Here is a 21,240-nt window from a genome sequence, read left to right as displayed (position 1 = left end):
ATATAGTGTCATCTGTTGAACAAGATTTACTTTGTTGATGGGATCCTGAATTTCAAGTTTCAATTCTGGAGCCTTAAGCTATGCCAACCAAGTTTAAGAGGCCAAGTGTCTCTACATTTTTGTCATACCAGAATAAAAATAACCATAGGAGAGTTTTTTTTCTCATTTATCTTATTTTTACAACTGATAATGTAAAATTGAAGCTTCATATTACATATGTTTTCGAATTTCGGGGCCCCTCAATGTTAGGCCTTTTGCAGTAACTTAGCTTATGCCTGAATCGGGACCTGCAGAGTTTCCTTGCTTAAACAAATGATACTGGATAACATTGGTAGGGAAAGTCAGGACGCAGATGGACTAAAGAAGATGTGTCTGTATTTATATTTGAAGATTTTTTTGAATTATGCTAACATGCGAACTCCAAATATGCAGGAAAGCCTAATTTGGTCTTATGGCTCGTTTTCAGAAAGGTCCTGCCAATTCTCTACAGTAGGGGGTGATGTTCCCAGGCGTAATCCAAAACTAATAATTTGCAGGTATTTTTTCAGCATTGGGATGTAGTCTATACCAGTTTGGCCAATGCGTATTTGTTTTAGCTATGGGAGAAAAAACGGAAAATGCACAGAAAACCCACGCCTGCAAGGCGACAGCACTATCCCATATTTTACTGTACTGCATTCCCTTAGCAAACCAGGGTATGGCTTCTCGTAAACGCCCACGTGAAGAGAGTTTAACAAAAAACATCTGTGCATTATTCACCAACCCTAGCTGTTGTCTCGACAGTGCTGAATTACTCATCCAGATCGATGGCATTCAAGTCGTTCATACATTGCAACATTTCCCTCGCGGCGTTCAGTTGGTGCTCATAGTGTTTCAAACGCATTAATAATAGCCTCGTTGGGCACTGGTAGATTCTACCAGATCTAGTATGAGTACCATTGATCAAAGTTTTTTGTTATTTTTCTTTTTAATAGTATATATGTTATATGTCTCTGAACTGTAATTCTTAAATGTTATTGTTCGTTTTAATGTTAGGGTTGAAACACTTATTCTGTGCTGCTCTCCAGTTGCCTGGGTAAACATTGGGCGAGGTGTTGCCCAATTCTAGACAGCTTGCTCAGAAACAGACAGACAGTAACGTGCCTCAGCATATCCACCACGATCGCCTGGCTAAATTATTAAGACAATTATTATTGGACTGCGCCATTATAACTATTTGTATTATATAAAGATACAAGCAAACAATTAATTAAATACAAAAAAATTAGGATAACGATGGTGATAATTATCACGATGACGTCGTTTCCCGGAGAGAATAACTTTGTCCTTCTGTAATAAAGACATTGCCTCCTTCCTCATTATTCGTCGCTGCCGCAATTACAATCGCTCAAAAGCCACGGGTTCAGATCACCCGTCACAATAAGCGACAAGTTGTGGAGCCCTTGAACCTCCGGGCCATGTCCTGTGCTAAACCATGCACTTTTACGTGCTAATGTCGGCGGGGCAGGCGTCTCCCAGTAGGTGCACCTCCAATATATCAACATCACAACACACCTATACGTCCAAACGCGTTTGTGCAAATGCAGATACGCACATAAAGGAACTGTCATCTCGAAGTCCCTTTGTTGGCTACGCAGGGGCAGGTTCAATGTGGAATTCACGCGATATTGTTCATGGCTCTCTTTCTGTCACTTGGTTAATGTTAAGACTTCCATTCCCCACACCTTGGACGAATATTTGTAGGCCAAGACACTCCAAGTTGGAGGCCTGACTGTGTTTTCCTAATGTACGAGGTTCAATGTTGATCGAATACTTTGCGGTACCCAGCAGAAGGATGTAAATGGGTCTTGACTGGGCCTTGCCAGGACTTATAAAACTTCGGAGAAGCATGTGGAGGGACCTGGGGGCAGTGAAGCCATGACGTGTCTCCGTGGTGAAAGGTCGGCGCAACAGCTGTTGCTGCCCAACTTTTTTCATTTTGCAATTGTAAGTGCGACGAGTCTGGCATTGATGGTATCATAGGCCTTGACCAGTTCAATAAAGCAGAGATGGAGGTCCTGTTGGAATTTCATACATATCTGCTGTAGCAAATGGACAGACAATATGGCGTTTGTGCAGGACCACCCTGGCCTGAAACCACAGTGGGGATCCGCAAGGCTCTCCTCAGCGTGCCTGGTTCGGTGATGCTGAATACTCATTGCCAGGACCTTTCTTAGCACACTGAGATGCCCTTGTAGTTGTCCTCGTGAAGATGAGGACCACCAGGGCATCATTCCAATCCTGCAGAATCTATCGCATGGTCCAGACTATTGTAATTATGTCATATAGGTCAGTTTGCACACAAAGGCCACCCTCCCTCAGCAATTTGCTGGCACTGCAACCCCAGCAGGTTCACATCTACCTTGCCATATCATATTTTTTGGGGTGAGGGATTTCCCCTCCCCCAAGAACTCACATACATGCTCAGCAAACCTGCAAAATTGCAAACGTGAAAAAATGAGGTCCGCACATACCTGGCCACACACCTGTATACCCCCACAGAACCACTCCCCAAATGCCTCACCTGCCTGTCATTACACTTTTACTTTGTAAATCTCTCTCTCCCTCCTCTCTCTATGGCCAGGTGTCTCTCTTTACTACAAGTCTACCGTTGTTTCTCTCTTCCCTGTGTCTCTATCCCCCCGTGATTCTCTCTCAGTGTTTCTCTCAGAATCGGAGACATATCCCCATTACAAGTCTCCGCTCCCGTCGTTCACGTCAGGGGCAACCAAAAGAGGTGAGATACACGAGGCGATCCAGTAGAGGCACGAAGAGATGCAGGGACACACGGAGACAGACACTCGTGGAGAGAGACGAGGGGGACACGGGGAGAAGAAGCGAGACATACAGAGAGATGCACATGGGGAGTCACTGGTAGAGATGGGGATATGGAGGGAGACACCGGGACACAGGGAGACATATAACTACAGGTATCCCTAGATTTACAAAAGGAATCCGTTCCGGAAAAAACACGGCAAAAATGAACTTTCTTGAAGCAGAATGGTTTTCATATTAATTTAATGCAAAAAAATTTGGGATGTTTTTCGGACAGTCATTATAACTCTACTCCTCACCTAAAAATATACACATATATCACTTTTCACAATATAAAATAAATAAGAACGTAAATGTTACAACGATTGAATAATCATAATAATTTGAAACAAAACAAATTACCCTTTTCAGGGAACTCGCCAAACGATCAGCATGGAATGACTGTGTAGGCATTAATTCTAGATTTGAAGCTTTCGTGACTGCAATGATTCATACTCTTAGGTTTTTCGGTAAAGTCACGTAGGTAAAAAATAAATAATAAATAATAGGCATTACTGTTGCACTGTAGGAATACCGTGACAATGTCGGGAATGGATGACGCAGCCTCAAGGGTGGTTCTTGTTTGATCTCATGGCGAGTGCCATGTAATATTTTATTCACACGGAAATTTTATTTCGTAATTGAAAAGTGTTCATAGTCAATTTCGCTAAACGCGATATTTCGGAAAACTGAACGTTTATAAATCGAGGGATACTTGTATTGGGTGAGGACAGAGACGCAGAAATACACGGGGAGGCACGGAAAGACACGAGGATACAGGGACAGGCAGGAATATGCGTATAAAAGGACACGGAGATGCAGTTATGCGGAGACACAAGGACATGTAGAAGACACGGGGTAATGCAGGGAGGTGCGTGTGAATGTTTATTTGTTGTGTGTTTAAATATGGTGAGCGGTAGTGGAGAGGTTAGTGCGCTGCACTACGAATCTGGCGACCCGAGTTCGATTCCCACTCATAGCCAACAACACCAGTGACGAGTATCTGGCCTGCGCTTGGGAATCCCCTACGTTGTCTCAGCACAAAATGAGTAACTGGTGTGATCTAGATTTGAAGTTTTCGTGACTGCAGGGATCCATACTTTTTGGTTATTTCGGTAAAGTCACGTAGGTATAAAATAAAATAAATTAAATCACGACGTTTCGGGCGCAACACAAGCATCCGTCATCAGGTGGGACAACCACAGCAGCACTCCCCTCCCCCTATCCCACCCCCCTCTCTATCTCTCCCCCCTCTCTTACCTATATAGCCTCTTGTTACAGCAGCCCTTTTGCCCACTTCAGCAATTGTTTCTTGCTGTGGTTGTCCCACCTGATGACATACGCTTGTGTTGCGCCCGAAACGTCGTGATTGAATTTATTTTATACCTGAATGACTCTGTCTCTCGACAGACCTGTTCTCCACCTGAAGACGGCTGCTTGCGTTGTGGCCGAAACTTCGTGAGAATTATTTTATTATGTTTTTATTTTATTTTATTATTTTCCTTCTACGTGACTTAATAGTTTGCAGATGAAAGCGTTACGGAGAAGGCGGATACACACACATACAGACAAAAATTCACTTTTATACATAAGAGATACGGGAATCATTAGACCGATTTATAAAATGTGTTTGCAACACTCGTGTTCACTCAAAGATGTGATGTTCTTACTGTGAACACCAGAATCCACTTTTGGGGTTCTGTGGAATCTGCAGTCCACGGAGCCATGACGTCACGGGCAGGTCATGAACATCCCGGCGACTCCAGGTAAGCAAGGGGAGCGGCGCCAAAGGAGGTGATGCGTTTCCTATGGCTCTGTCGAGTGAACAACAAGACACATGCCGGATGTTGAGCTGTACATATTTTACACTAATTCCCAATACGTCTACTATGCTGCACGTTAGAGGGGTGATAATTTACGTATTTTATTTGTACTAACATGCATCTTAACACTTGATATATACCCGTCTATTGAAATGTAGAGAAACGTTTGCGAAGTTATATAATAATGCTACTGTACTAAATTCAAATTGCTGCGTGAATAGTGCCCAGCATATTGTCACTGCAGTGGAAATTAATACAATTCAATACAACGTTTGTTGCATTAACAATTTTTCAAGTAAAGTAGTAATTGGTGGCTGAGCAAAGTTACCGCTACTGAATGGATAAAAGCACCACATTTTGCATGTGGGTCTTTCAGGTCCTTATACAGGATTAAAATGTAAGCTCGGAGCCCTCCTGAGTTTTGCCTCGTATCCCAACAGAACACTGACTTCCAAGATATCCAACAACAATTTAAAGTACAGTTTGTACTTAGTTGCTTTTAGAATATTCAGATAAACATTGTTCCTACGGCCAGAAAATGCTATTATTAGATGGTTTAATGCATTTCATAAAAGTGAATCAGAACCACAAGACTATGTTTTCGACTATTTGGTTAAATGTAGCAATATACCACGTAATGTAATGAGTCCCAAAATTACACTGGGAATGAATGTGTGTGTCTGTGTTTGCATGGGTGCACATATGTGTGTTGGTGAAAGTGAGCAAGCGTGAACGTGAGTGTGCATGTGTTAGAGTTGAAGGTTCATTCATTCGTTTCTCAATCCGCTTGTCCCAGTGAGGGTGGTGGTGGCAGCATGTTAACTCTCCTTTCAATAATCCTTACTAATATCTGCTTCAAATATCATACAGGAGTCCCAGGACTCCCTGGAATGCCACAGTGGCGAGATGTTAACTACCTCGCTCGGTATACAGGAGGTCGTGGGTTCGATCCTGACCCTGACGCCTGTATACAGGGTTTCGATTTAAAGCTTTCGTGACTGCAGGGATTCATCTTCTTGGTTCTTTCGGTAAAGTCACGTAGAAGGGAAGTAATAAAATAATAAAAATAAAACATAATAAAACAATTCTCACGACGTTTCGGCCACAACGCAAGCAGCCGTCCTCAGGCGAAGAATTATTCGCCTGAGGGCGGCTGCTTGCGTTGTGGCCGAAACGTCGTGAGAATTGTTTTATTATGTTTTATTTTTATTATTTTATTACTTCCCTTCTACGTGACTTTACCGAAAGAACCAAGAAGATGTATACAGGGTGTTTACAAGAAATGTACCCAATTTGAAATCGCTATATCTCTTCAACCATGAACCGCCCATAAATGAAACTCTTACCACTTGAAAGGGCGGGGCATAGAATATCAAATGATTATTGCTACATGCCTCTCCCAGCGCACAAACAGCCCCTAGCCTCAGTCATTCACAAGACACACTGCCTCAACGTTGGATATGTCGCACTGGACCCCAAGACTTGGCGCTATACTCTTGGCCCCCAAGATCCCCAGACATCACACCCTGCGACTTTTTCTTGTGGGAATACGTCAAAGACCGTGCTTTTGTGCCACCATTAGCGACTAATCTGGATGACCTCAAAAATTGAATCACGGCAGCGGTAACTTCAGTGGAAAAAGACACTTTGAGAGGCGTTTGGGACGAATTCAACTATCATCTCGATGTTGTCCGTACAGCAGGTGGAGAGCACATAGAGCATTTATTAATGATTAGTCAATCTTGATAACTCATTAAGCCATTTGTAACTTTTTGTGTAATTGTAAAATGTTGCCATCGTGAAATATACTGCTTTGAAATTGGGTCTATTGTTTTTAAACAGCCTGTACAGTATTTAGAGTTTGCATGTTTCTCTTGCCGTAGTCTCGTGGAATGTTCTCGGGGTCCTTCGGTTTTTCCCTCCACATTTAGAATCAACATGCGTTTCAAGTATTTGACTGCTATAAATGTTTTTCTGATAAGCCACCTCGTTGAACTATCATTTGTGGCTAGGTGGATTCTGAAAAAGAGCTATATAGCTCAGTGGGCCTTTCCTAGCAAAATGAAAAGAGATAGTACCTCACCATGGGTGAAATTATTATCTACAATACAAAGCCATCAGAATCAATTGTGTTAATTCGCTTCTCAGGTTTTAGCTGCCACATGTCAAACAGACAAAGCTATATACATCACAGACATGCTGTTATATAATCCCCATGTATATTTGCAATCATGAGGTAGCTGATACTAGGAATTTCTAGTGGAATTAACGACGAAGTGGAAAGCAGCATCCAGTCGCTGTAAATATATGCCCCCACCTGCATTGACGTCAGCAGGAAGAATATTCCTGTACTGGTGGTGGTGCTGTTGGTGCTGATCGAGGCGGCGATGGTGGAGTGCTTGGTGGCGAATCGCATACGTGAACCTCCTAACACCTGTGAGTGCTTGACACAAACCTGAATCTGCCAGCACCCCCTCTACTATCCCCACCACCATCATCATTACATCAGCTCCATCTCCGCTTTCATTACTACCATCAATACGACCACCACCATCAATACGTTCCTCACTACCGCCACCGCCACTACATCCACCTCAGTCACAATCACCATTATCACCACAATCATTTCACAACCATCAACACCACCATCACAATGATAACCACCCATTATCACGATCAGCATTATCACCAGCACGCTCACCAAAGAGCCTCAGCATCACCAGCACGATCACAACCGTCATAAACTAACTATTGTCACTATGCATCTCCCCAGCCCCACCTACCTCCACGCTCGTGGTTGAAACGTTCCGCTTGGCTTCCTATTATGGAAACCACATGGTCCTGCAGAGGGGACCGCGTGGTGCCTTCGTGTGGGGGTTCGGGAGCGTGGGAGCCAAGGTGGTCGTGAGACTCTACAACAGGAGCAAGGACTTGTTACAAGTGCACAGGAGCATCGTGTCGGCAGGTCTCTCTCTCCACCATGCTGCAACTTGGAGGCTCCTTATTCATTAGTGACATAAAACATATGCGTTGAGGCGCCCTCGTTTGTGCCAAGCCCGGAGCCAATGCTCCTTTATCCTTGCATCGCTAGAGGGCCCTGACCCTGGGGTTTGAGTATATAAAATACCGTTATCAAACAAAAATTGTAGTAAGGTCATCAATGTCATTATCAGAATTTAATTGTAAGACACAGTAGATATGAGAATAAAAGTTTGATTATACCGCTCACGTTAAAACTGCTGCTTGGGGTTATTTCATCACTCCCACTACACCAGCCAATCAGCCACTAAGAAGAAAATTCCCATGCAACATTGCCGGCATGACATTATTATTTGGTGCGCTTAAGCTGGTCGTGGTTGAGGTATCATGATTATCGGTAACAATTGACTCACAACTGGTCCTGACCAACCCTCAAATATCTCCTAACTTTAGGATGACAAAGTCTTGATGAATCGCTTATTTACTTGGAGTGACACGATGGGGCGTCATGGTGGCAATATGTTATCTGCCTCACCTGGTATGCAGGAGGTCATGGGTTTGAACCCGACTCCGATGCCTGTAGATTTACAGTTTGCATGTTCTCCTGTGGTTCGCGTGGATTTTTCTCCAGATCCTCCAGTTTTCCCCTTCACATTTAGAAATATGCGATGAATTTTGCTGTTATACATTTCCACCTGATAAACCACTTAGATTAGCTATAATTTGTGGCCAGGCCGCTATCTGAAAAATGGCTATATAGCTCAGTGAGCCTTAAATGGTACAATACTATTTGTTTCATAGTTTTTATAGTTTAAGTTTAATCTTGAACCAAGCTTACACAATTTTTTGGGTATTATAAGTTGTGCTGCGCTCAGGCACCTTGTCTCTTGAGTTGCCACCCAGTTAAACAAATAAATGGAAACAGGAACACACGATGTATGTTGGGCTGTTGGGGCAAGTAGTGTCAGTGAGCACCTATTTAGCCTATGTCAGCTATGTGTATATATATTTCCGGGACCCTTTCGGCCAGAATTCAGATGATAAAAAAAGTTGTATCATTTCTAGCAATAATATAGGAGGTGTTAAGGTGTTAAAACACCAAATATACACACATTACAAAGCGCCAAATCTGCATTAACCACACATAGTTGTGGCAACACGCAAAACATGCTTTGGTAAGCATTTTCCTTAAAACTGGTTGACCTACACCAGAGGCAGCCTATGTAATGCCTTGTCGAACCAGTGCTATAAACCAAAGGTCACGAAAAGGTGTCAAGAAAAATAAGTGGGCTTGGGTAGGGCACATGGCTATAAGGGACGATGAATGACGGTCAAGAATAATAATGGAGACACACCCAAAAATAAAATGGGTCCAAGAGGATGCTCACCGAGGAGTTGGAGTGACTACTTCACCTCATGTACCAGTGCTGGACGGATTGTTGCATCACAAAATCATTAATGGTGGCGGTGGCTTGGAAAAGCTTTACACCAGAAATGCTATAATCATGACTGATGATAATGATGATGAAAAATCAATTACTTTCAGGAGGAAAATGTGCTGACCAATGTGGGTAACCAAATTCCTCACAAACGGTTCTTTCACACAAGAGTTGTTAGATTTAACATTTCAGTTGATCAAAGGGTAAAACCATTTTCACAAAGCACCAAGGCAGCAGTACCCATGATATGTATGCAATATCACCGCTCATTTAGACAGTACCCTTTATGAAACCAAGAGAGAAATAAACACATTGTGAAACATGATACATCGTTGCCTCTTTTGCAAGAGTCATCTGGGTTGTTGATTGAAAGCAAAATGGGTCATAAAGGGAAGGCAACGAAAAGCATGGGTGTTTAAAAGCTCAAGTTTAACATCGGCAACGATGAATCAAAGACCCGAAGACTGTGTATGAGGAAAGGTTTCTCCAGGTACTTTATTTTTCTCCCACATTAATTGGCCAATACACCATATATAGAGGACTGCAGAGCTTGGACAATTGTTGGCATCGGCTCACTCCGTGGCTGCCTTCCTGCTTATCTATTGCTCCTCGTGCATCTTGGTCATTCTCTCTCTAACTGCGTTAGCGAATATTGGGGGCGCGTTAAAAGTTTAACTAGATATTACAAGGCTAAATGGCGTACCTATGTATGTGTGTCTTTGTGTGTGTAGAGTCACACAGGTGGTCCGTGACTCTGAACCCCATGGATGCTGGGGGGCCGTTCTCTCTCAGTGCCACCCAGCGGAGCCCTGTGTGGAGGGGCACTGAGAGGGAAGCGGTGAGGGTTGTGATTCGCGACATCTGGTTCGGAGAAGTGTGGCTTTGTGGGGGGCAGAGCAACATGCAGATGACTGTACAGCAGGTAAGGTTTCTCTTCATCCTCTATTTGCCACCAGCAATTCCCCACTAGCCACGGAATGCGCTGCAGATAGCCCCCACCCCGACCCATAAAGCTCACACCTCTGAGTAGCACGGTTGGCTATGTATGGTGGGAAATAAGTTCAATATAGAGTACATCCCCTCTTAACGACCACCCCTGTTAATGACTACTCGCTTAACGACGGGCCTCTATAGAGCCCAATGTGTTTGCTTATCGACCATTCCCCTGTTAACGACGGGCTAATGACGAGCACGCGACTGCCAATTTCGGCCAATTGGCGAGATACAAAGTGGTCTGACCAGATCGTGGCCAATCAGCGATGTCCATTCATGAGCCTTGGGGCATTGTTTACATTCAGTGTGTCTGCTGTGCTTTGAAGTGAGAACATCTACTCGCTTAACGACCAAATCACTTCACGATCGGTTTTGTGGAATCAATTACCATCGTTAAGAAGGGTTCTAGTGTACATACAATTATTTCTGCACCTCAGGATTAGTTGCAGCTAAGGCCACAGCGATCCTATGTAAGGGTTATAAATTTATAACATCTAGAGCCTCAAACAATTAAAAAACTGTACGTCTATCCAATAATGTTGTTTAAACACCATTACCAAATGGCTCATAAGCACTCGTTTAGAGGCTATAAGTGCACGTTAGAAGTGTTGAGTATCGACTCTCTTGCATGTTGTTTTACATACCTTTCAGTCGCTGTACAACTTGTTAATGACAATTATTTTTGCTGTGCAATTCTTATCTTATATATATTTACTAGCAGGAAGTACCCGGCGTTGCCCGGGCGAAAAAGACAGACACACACATCGACTTACATACGCTTACAGACATTGACCCACATACACACATATGGACTCACACACATACATACATAGACTGACACACACACATATGGACTTACACACATATCGACAAATACACACACACATGGACCCACGCACACACATATATAGACGCACACACAACACCCTACACACACACATATCGACTGACACACACAGACATCGACATTAGATACACACATATAAAGTTACACACACACACATTGACTTTCACACACAAATCGAATCACACGCACATATGGACTAACACACACACATGGACTTTCACACACACATACATCGACTCACACACATCGATTTAGACGCACACACAATTTATTTTTTATTTTCACTTACACACACATCGACTGACACACAGACACGCACACAAGGACTTAGACACAATAATCGATTAATATTCGCCAAGTAAATTTAGAAATATGAGTTGTTAGCACACAAACAAAAATTGTAATATTTCCAAGGTGATTATTAAAATAATAGGTTTCTATGGACGTGAATGTAGTGAAAGAAGCAATAAATATAAATATTAGTTGTCTGCACACAAACATTATTAATGTAATATGAGCAAGGTGATTATTAAAATAATAGGTTTTTATCAACGTGAGTTTAGCGAAAGAAGCAAGAAAAAAGACCAAAGAGTAAGAAAAAAAATACTTAACATTGCCGTGGTGAGGCCTAGTCCCATGCAGAGCCCCCGGCCTCGCCTAGATTGCCCAGTCGGGCGAGGTGGAACCTTGGCAGGCTGGGGGCTGAGCCACTACCCCCGCCCCTCCCCCCCCACCATCCCCTCGCCCGCACTACAATAATAGTATATACGCACTATAATATTAATATCTACAGACTCTATCGTAGTAAGCACACACATTGGGGTGGGGGAGGGGGAACATTAAACGTTGAAGAATTTACTTCAGCGTTTATTTGCATTATGAAGGTGAAAGATAAATCCCCCCCCCTCCACCGATGACGCATGTGCATTTCCAGGGAAAACCTCCCGTCAGCCTAGTGGTATACTAAATAAATAAATAAAGATACATCGCACTAAATTGCTCATTTAACTAATTAAAAGTTGAGGGATGTGAAAAACAATTAGCGCTTGCCCACCACGGGGCTTACGGCGTGATACCAACTAATTTTTTCTTACCTAAGCCCCACCGTTTGAGAGCCAAATCCTTCGCAAGTGTGCGAACACACACACAGACAAAAAATGTATTTTATAGGTAAGACTAGCGGGAGTACCCGGCATTGCCTGGGCCAAAAAGACACATCAACTTACACACACACATTGGAACTTTTAGAGCAGGTTGGCAGCAAATGGGTAACTTTGGCACAAAACAAAGAACGCCATCAGGTTGGTATCTTGTGGAGCCAGGGCCTGTTGTTGGTCATTTTCTTCTGTGAAGTAGATGCATTGACCATTTTGGAGTTGAACTGACAAATGGACGACTGTGGGGGAACGCTCGTGGATGGGGGAGGCAAGAATGATCCAAATGGCCTCATTGCTCCTGATGTATCTTCCTTGGACAAAAAGTGTAACCTCATCCACACTTGGCCTGTCTTTTTGTAAGGCAAAGACAGGCATGTCAAAACCGTTGATGTATTTGCAAACATTTGATGGCTTGCACAGAATTGCAAAATTCCACATGAATGTGGCGCTCGAAGATCTTGAACAGAAGAGAGCAGTCGGGAACGATCCACTGGTTGTCAACCTTCATGTCAGAGTTAGTGGCAGGTCTGAGCGTTGTTTAAAATCTACCATTTCTGCAACGATATGGAGGATAGGCATGGCCTGACTGAGTGTCTTCCAAGAAGTTGCATGGATACTTCTTCGTACACCTGCGGTCTTGCATACATGGCGAAATATGATTGAACTGCCCACATGGGCCATAGACCGTTTGCTTGCAGACCACATCAAATAGGACAGGGTCTTGATGGGGGTCAGGTATCTCAGCACTGACAAATGTGTCAATGTCACTTGAATGAATTATTTCCGTCATCAATAGCAAAATTTGAGCATGAGGAAGACACGCTTTTGCCACTCTATGGTGTGCAAGTTACATGTTGTCTTTCCAAAGAAACCGCCTTCCTTAGTCGGAATAAGCCTGATGAGTTCATCAATTTTAAGTGTGAAGACCCTTGCAATGATGTCATGTGTGTTTGTTGCCTTTTGGTTTGGAGAAAGCTCAACCTGGATGTATGTATCTTGATCCACCTGTGAAGGATGAAGGCAAAATAACGAATCTGCCCATATTCTGAGCGTTTGCATGTACGTCAGCAGTGATCGTGTCCCTGGAATGAGCATACTGTTTTATACGAAGGCGTTTTTATTAAGTTAAATGTAAAGAACACACTTAGTAGAATTGGTTGGCGCACCGTAATGTGGTTTCCTCCTTCTGTGTCCATGATCATGAAGGAATATAAGACTTTAGAAGAGACAGTTTTGTGAGGATGTATTTGTCGTGTAGCTTTGATAATTTGAGAAATTTGGACGTGGTACCTATCTTGAACTTGTCAAAGTATAATGGGGTATTGTAGGGCATCATATGCTCTGCTTGTGTCAGGAAATCGTTTTATGGTGTTGTCTTGGTATCGAAGCACAATGTCTCATACCGACTGTGGTGGTACCTGCTATGATTACAGCAATGCATACTGACTGTGGTGGTAAATGTTATCACTAAAGTAGTACATGCTGACTTTATAGCAGTTTTTATCGACTCTATAGCCCAAAGTACTCACCTGACAGAGTGGCGTGGTGATGCCTAGTCCCGTGCAGAGCTTCCGGCCTCGCCTACATTGCCCAGCCGGACGAGTTGGCACCTTGGCAGGCTGAGGGCTGGGCCGCTACCCCCCCCCCCCCACCATCCCCCCGCACTCCAACAATACTATGCAAGCGCTATAATATTAATATCTATGGACTCTATAGTAGTAAGTGCACACATTAGGATGGGGGGGGGGGGGACATGAAACTTTGAAAAATTTACCTCAGCGTACACAAGGCAGATCTGAAACACGGTAGGACCAATACCTCTGCCGTTGCTGATCAATGTTTTAACGCAGTGGGATAACACAAAATTGACTTTTCCAAGACCAAGGTACTCTGCAAACCCACCGGCTATTATCAAAGATTTGTTCATGAAGCCATCCAGATATATAAAGACAACTTCAACCGAGAAGATGGGTACAAATTGAGCAATCATTGGAAGGACGTTATTAACCAGGTAAAGTCTTAACAGACTGTGATGTCTCCATCCTACCTGCCCATGTCAGCTGTTTTTTACGACTCTGTGTGTCTTTCTCTCGCTGTCCGTGCTGCCCTGCTTCCTCCCCCCTCCCTTCACTCCCCGCCCCCCCCCCCCCTGCAGCCGACCCCTCCAGTGCTGCTGCGGTGGACCACTTTACTCCAGTGACCCGGGGCTGCTGCGGGGTCCACTTTCTGCCCCGCCTGCTCCCTCCTTCTCTCTCCCCCCCTACTGCCGAGACCGAAATAACCTCATGCCACGGCAGATCTCTCGCCGACTTCAACAAAAAAATTTTCTTGCTGTGGTTGTCCCACCCGATGACGATTGCTTGTGTTGCGATCAAAACGTTGTGATCTATTATTGTTTCTACCTACGTTATATTAAGCCCATACTGGCAACATTTGCATAGCCTACCGTCAAAGTGTTCACCTCGAGGTAAAAAATGTTGAGTTATGCACGTCATGGATAATCGTGCTGGCAGTGGGAATATCTCCAGTTTTACAAATGTGAGAGACGATAGTTTCAGAAAGTTTTTTCCCCCCAATTTTAAATTATGAAATTCGCGTGGTATAAAGCTGCATAACGCCTCTCAACATTAATTTATTATGCTTCAGCATCAAGCCTCTCAACATTCATTTATTATGCTTCAGCATCAAGTGCTCCCTTTATGGTAATCAGTTTTTAGCAGGGGGGTGGGGGAGAAGTCTTCCGTAACGTGCGCCCCAGCGCATCACTGAGCAGATTACAGCCACGACGGCATGCACGCAGTCAGTGCCGATTAAGCTGGTGTGGAGCCCGTAGCATAAGTTATGAAGGGGCCCTAAATAAAAAGAAACCACAAATATTAAAACACAAATTTGTAACTAGCATAGTAAAGTAATTGTATTTTTTCATTTGCTATACAGCCAGATAATTACGACAAATCGCTAACCTTAAACACAGTCGTTCATAAAAGTTGAAGGCAGTGTAGTACTTCTAGATTTGAAGCTTTCGTGACTGCAAGGAATCATCTTCTTAGGTTTTTTCGGTAAAGTCACGTAGGTAAAACATCAAAATGAATGAAAATAAAATAAAATAAAATAAAAAATCACGACGTTTCGGAGGCAACACAAGTCTCCGTCATCAGGTGGGACCGTCACAGCCAGATTAGCTGCATCAAGTGAGGCAATGATTCAAGATGTAATCCCTTAAAAGCGAGTTGAGGGGGGGAGGAGAGGGAGGGGGGAGCTCATCAGACTATGGTAGCCAATGAATGGAACGTATCGGGAGGGAGGGGGGGCGAGGCCAAAAGGGTGGGCGACGGCGTGCAAGCGATTGTGCGCAAGCGGCTAATTACTGCACACGCCAACACAATGGAGCGATTATGCGCAAGCGGCCAACTGCCGCACACGCCAACACAATGGGCAGAGAGGGGGAGGGAAGCTCTAATACACATGATAGACAAAAGAACGAAAATGCCCATGTTAATACCAATGCTGGCTGAACAATGAAGAGAGTACTGTTAAAAAATAACTGGGGATGTTAACACTCGGTAAAGTAAAGTAAAATAGTGCCTGTCAGATAAGATGGTCCAAAAAATTGTAATTAAGTCTTTTTTGCGTGGTTGATAACATCTTTCCAATGATTACTAAGTTTGTACCCATCATCACGGTTGAAATTATGTCTGTGTTTGTATATTTGTATGGCTTCGTGTACAAACCTTTGATGGTAGCCGGGAGGTTTGCAGAGAACCTTGGTCTCGGAAAAGACAATTTCATGAGAGCCCACCGAGTTGTAGCAATGATCGGCAACGGCAGAAGAATCAGTTCTGCCGTGTTTCAGATCTGACTTGTGCTCGCGGACACGATCAGAAACATGACGTTTCGTTTCTCCAATGTAGCAATCACCACAAATGCAACTCAATTTGTAGACTCCAGGATACTGTAAGTCAGGAACGACATCCTTCACAGATGGAATCAGATCACGGATTTTATGCACTGTACTGAATCGGACTTGGATCTTATGTTTGTTTAGAATTTTGGAGATCTTTTTGGTCACGCCAGCTATGTATGGTAACGTGATGGTTTTGGTCGGAGTTTCATGTGGCTGTTTCTGTGTGGTGGGAGAGACAGCTTGGCTGATAGTACGGTCAGAGTATCCGTTCATCCTGAGGGCCCGATGTACATGTCTTAATTCACCAGTCAGGTGGTGTTTGTCAGAAATGCCATGGACTCTGTGGTATAGCGTTTTGATGAGAGAATTCTTTTGAGATGGGTGGTGGTGGGAATCCGGTTTCAAGTAGGAATCTGTGTGGGTGGCTTTTCTGTAGACAGAATGTCCCAAGGATCCGTCAGGCCTCCTCTCAAACAGAATATCCAAGAATGGTAGTTTACCGTCTTTCTCCACTTCCATGGTGAATCTGATGGATGGGTGTCTGGAATTGATGTGGTCCAAGAAGTGGTTCAATGCTGGGAGGCCATGTGGCCAGATGACGAAAGTGTCATCCACATACCTCTTCCACAGGGAAGGACGTAGGGTGGATGTCTGGATGGCGTCTGATTCAAACTTTTCCATGAACATGTTGGCTATAACTGGTGACAAAGGGGAGCCCATAGGGGTACCCTCATTCTGTTTGTAGAAGGTGCCATTCCAGGTAAAATAGGTGTTGGTGAGGCAATGCCTAACCAGCGCAGGTGCATCAGAATTCACACTCACATCCGCTGCTGTGTCCTCACCGAACTCCAAACAGATCTTATTTAAAGCCAGCCTATCACTAATCTCGGAGAGAATAAGGTTACTCCGATCTGAACTCGATAATTTAGACAAGACTCTCTTACAAACACATTTAATGCTAACACAAAAAATGTCACCTTCTGATTGGAACCACGTTGATAACATGACTTCTGCTTCTGCTGACTCAATGTCAGCCAAATGCAAAGCTAACCTGATTTCCAAATTCAACCTCCTATCTAAGAAGAAACCAGAGCCACACATCGCAAAGCTGGATGTTAACAAGACCGTGATTAATCAGAGTAACATCCCAATTTCTGACACTCTAAAAACGGTACTGGCCAAGGGACTAAATTTCGCCGTCACCCCTAAATATATACCAGTAGAGGATATGATTTCCCAGATTGATGTAGCCCTCAGAGGCATAGGACACATCCATGCGGATGTAGCAAGAGCTGAAATAGCTACGATTCTTAAGAATGCTAAGAAACCCACTAGTAACATCAGCAAAAACGAACGCTCTGAACTCGCAGACATAAAAAAGAGAGATGATATAGTCATCCTCTCGGCAGACAAGGGCAATGCTACGGTCATCATGGATAAAGATTCATACAACAACAAAATCCTGGACCTTCTTAATGATGGGAGTTACTCCAAAATTAAAAACGATCCCACTAAAAGCCTAACGACGAAAACCAACAGTATCATCACGAGTTCGACTTCCCTAATCGAACCAAGCAAACGTCCCTCTCTAAAACCATCGGCTGCAAGACCTCCCAGACTCTATGGTCTTCCCAAAATCCATAAGGAAGGCACCCCGCTACGACCCATTGTGTCGACGATAAACTCTCCTACGTACAAACTAGCCCGTTTTCTATCAGATACTCTGCTCCCTTTCACAGGCAAGACCTCTTCGGCAGTACTCAACTCAACCCAATTAGTCTCTATGGTTAAGGACATGGTACTCTCTCCTGATGACATCCTCGTCAGCTTTGATGTAGTATCTTTGTTTACCAAAGTCCCAGTACCAGACACCCTAACAATAATTGAGGACTTAGTCCAACATGGATTGAATTCTGATGCACCTGCGCTGGTTAGGCATTGCCTCACCAACACCTATTTTACCTGGAATGGCACCTTCTACAAACAGAATGAGGGTACCCCTATGGGCTCCCCTTTGTCACCAGTTATAGCCAACATGTTCATGGAAAAGTTTGAATCAGACGCCATCCAGACATCCACCCTACGTCCTTCCCTGTGGAAGAGGTATGTGGATGACACTTTCGTCATCTGGCCACATGGCCTCCCAGCATTGAACCACTTCTTGGACCACATCAATTCCAGACACCCATCCATCAGATTCACCATGGAAGTGGAGAAAGACGGTAAACTACCATTCTTGGATATTCTGTTTGAGAGGAGGCCTGACGGATCCTTGGGACATTCTGTCTACAGAAAAGCCACCCACACAGATTCCTACTTGAAACCGGATTCCCACCACCACCCATCTCAAAAGAATTCTCTCATCAAAACGCTATACCACAGAGCCCATGGCATTTCTGACAAACACCACCTGACTGGTGAATTAAGACATGTACATCGGGCCCTCAGGATGAACGGATACTCTGACCGTACTATCAGCCAAGCTGTCTCTCCCACCACACAGAAACAGCCACATGAAACTCCGACCAAAACCATCACGTTACCATACATAGCTGGCGTGACCAAAAAGATCTCCAAAATTCTAAACAAACATAAGATCCAAGTCCGATTCAGTACAGTGCATAAAATCCGTGATCTGATTCCATCTGTGAAGGATGTCGTTCCTGACTTACAGTATCCTGGAGTCTACAAATTGAGTTGCATTTGTGGTGATTGCTACATTGGAGAAACGAAACGTCATGTTTCTGATCGTGTCCGCGAGCACAAGTCAGATCTGAAACACGGCAGAACTGATTCTTCTGCCGTTGCCGATCATTGCTACAACTCGGTGGGCTCTCATGAAATTGTCTTTTCCGAGACCAAGGTTCTCTGCAAACCTCCCGGCTACCATCAAAGGTTTGTACACGAAGCCATACAAATATACAAACACAGACATAATTTCAACCGTGATGATGGGTACAAACTTAGTAATCATTGGAAAGATGTTATCAACCACGCAAAAAAGACTTAATTACAATTTTTTGGACCATCTTATCTGACAGGCACTATTTTACTTTACTTTACCGAGTGTTAACATCCCCAGTTATTTTTTAACAGTACTCTCTTCATTGTTCAGCCAGCATTGGTATTAACATGGGCATTTTCGTTCTTTTGTCTATCATGTGTATTAGAGCTTCCCTCCCCCTCTCTGCCCATTGTGTTGGCGTGTGCGGCAGTTGGCCGCTTGCACATAATCGCTCCATTGTGTTGGCGTGTGCAGTAATTAGCCGCTTGCGCACAATCGCTTGCACGCCGTCGCCCACCCTTTTGGCCTCGCCCCCCTCCCTCCCGATACGTTCCATTCATTGGCTACCATAGTCTGATGAGCTCCCCCCTCCCTCTCCTCCCCCCCTCAACTCGCTTTTAAGGGATTACATCTTGAATCATTGCCTCACTTGATGCAGCTAATCTGGCTGTGACTGTCCCACCTGATGACGGAGACTTGTGTTGCCTCCGAAACGTCGTGATTTTTTATTTTATTTTATTTTATTTTCATTCATTTTGATGTTTTACCTACGTGACTTTACCGAAAAAACCTAAGAAGACAGTGTAGTACTATGGCAATAGAGCAAGTGCAAAATCACTGAACCGGAATTGATAGCTTGAAAGCATTTATGCGCGGGGCCCTTGAAAGTGCAGTGCCCGTAGCATATGCTACGTTTACGACTCGGATAATCCGGCACTGCACGCAGTAGCGATGATAAACAGCAGTAGAGACTGGACCCACACCTCTCAAAACATCACTCAGCCCCAGGTACAGCACTCGCAGCTTCTGGGGCTGCACTGCTTGAAGCTATCGTAGTCCTGGTTGTGGTTCCTCCCCATTCCAGCAGTAAATCAGGCCCTCTTGCTGCACTCGGTGTGGTTCCTCCAGACTCCAACAGACGATCAGGCCCTCTTGCTGGTGGCTGATGATGGCTGCTGGTTCATCTCTGGCTTGGTTTCCTTCGCCCCTTTAATCGCCGGTAAATTAGCATAATTGGCCTTCCCCACACCCATTCAACTAAAACCCGTCCACCAGCTATCACGGACACCATAGGGAAGCCAGGGATGTGATCCTCAACTTTCACCTCATCACACTGCCTCCCTCCTCAGGAGAGGCAACGTTTGATTTGACTTAATCTCCCGCGAGTGTGAAAGAGAAGTTACACTCCGGCTTGCCCTAGGCAGGTACTATTGACATATACTCAAGTAGTCGGCACCAATATTGTCAGCACCTTTAATACTTGCGTAAGGTGTACGGATATAGTTGCAATGACAATGCACATCAAATCACTCGGTCAATTTCAATTTGTGCTGTTAAGGGAAATGAAGGGCTTGTGATCTGTTTCCAATATGTACTCGCTGCCATATAGGTACATCCAAAACGTATGGACCCCCACCCCAATGCTAAGCACTCTTTCTCAATAGTTGAGTACCGTGTCTCCCTTGGTAACAATTTCCGACTGGCATACATCACGGGAAAATTGTCACCATAATTCTCCTGCAGCAGCAGATCAGTTCCCAAACTTGTGTCTGACGCATCTCTATGCAACATGGAGGTTTTCCCTTAATCGGGCAATTTCAGAATTTTGTCTCCAGTGAGACCTCCTCTCAATGTTTCAAAGGCTACACTGGCATCCTCCTTCCATTTCAATTGGTTTGGTTGGGAATTAGCGGTCATATTGGTCAGAGGTTTGGCTATTTCAGCGAATCTTGGAATACATTTCCGGTAATATCCTACTAAGTGTAACACGTAGGCTTTTACGACCAATATCATCCATAATACAGGTTTTGTTTGGGTTAGATCACGTAAATATATAAATGTGTCATTAAACCCGTCACCACCGAACACAGACAATTAGTAAGGGTTGTCACGTAAACAGAACATGCCAATTCGTTACTTGTACGGCACACTGGTGTGTTGGAGAGCCAAGCCACAACATTTACAATCCGAGTACGACGTTTCACAAGTAATTACAACTAGCTTCATCAGGCGACAGCCAAATGATGGTACAACCCAATCCGTAATTACTTGATGGGTTATTCGTCACGTGCTCTGCCTGCTCTCGTTGTAACGGCATGAGCTCTGATTGATCCCTTACTCTATCATGCCTTTATACCATTTCTAGTTTTGTCGCACCTGGGATATTACCTACCATGACTTTATACAGAGGTTCCTCCATGCACATGGCATTAACAACTCCTGAAAAGTAAGGGGACATCA

General features: G+C 44.1%; 1 protein-coding gene across 1 annotated transcript in view; it reads left to right on the top strand.

The window, feature by feature from the left end:
- The first annotated feature begins 6,907 nt into the window (after positions 1 to 6,907).
- The window catches only part of SIAE (sialic acid acetylesterase), a 51,066-nt gene continuing 36,733 nt past the window's right edge, over positions 6,908 to 21,240 (top strand). Inside the window, exons 1-4 of the mRNA XM_078620212.1 lie at positions 6,908 to 6,912; positions 7,012 to 7,112; positions 7,450 to 7,641; positions 9,826 to 10,016. Coding sequence (XP_078476338.1) covers positions 6,908 to 6,912; positions 7,012 to 7,112; positions 7,450 to 7,641; positions 9,826 to 10,016 — 489 coding nt within the window. The remainder of the gene's footprint in view (positions 6,913 to 7,011; positions 7,113 to 7,449; positions 7,642 to 9,825; positions 10,017 to 21,240) is intronic.

Source organism: Lampetra planeri, chromosome 70, assembly GCF_965212315.1.
Source record: "Lampetra planeri chromosome 70, kcLamPlan1.2.h2, whole genome shotgun sequence".
NCBI classification, from domain to species: domain Eukaryota; kingdom Metazoa; phylum Chordata; class Hyperoartia; order Petromyzontiformes; family Petromyzontidae; genus Lampetra; species Lampetra planeri.
The sequence above is the reverse complement of the archived record's forward strand: the minus strand, read 5'-3'. Positions and strand labels throughout refer to the sequence as shown.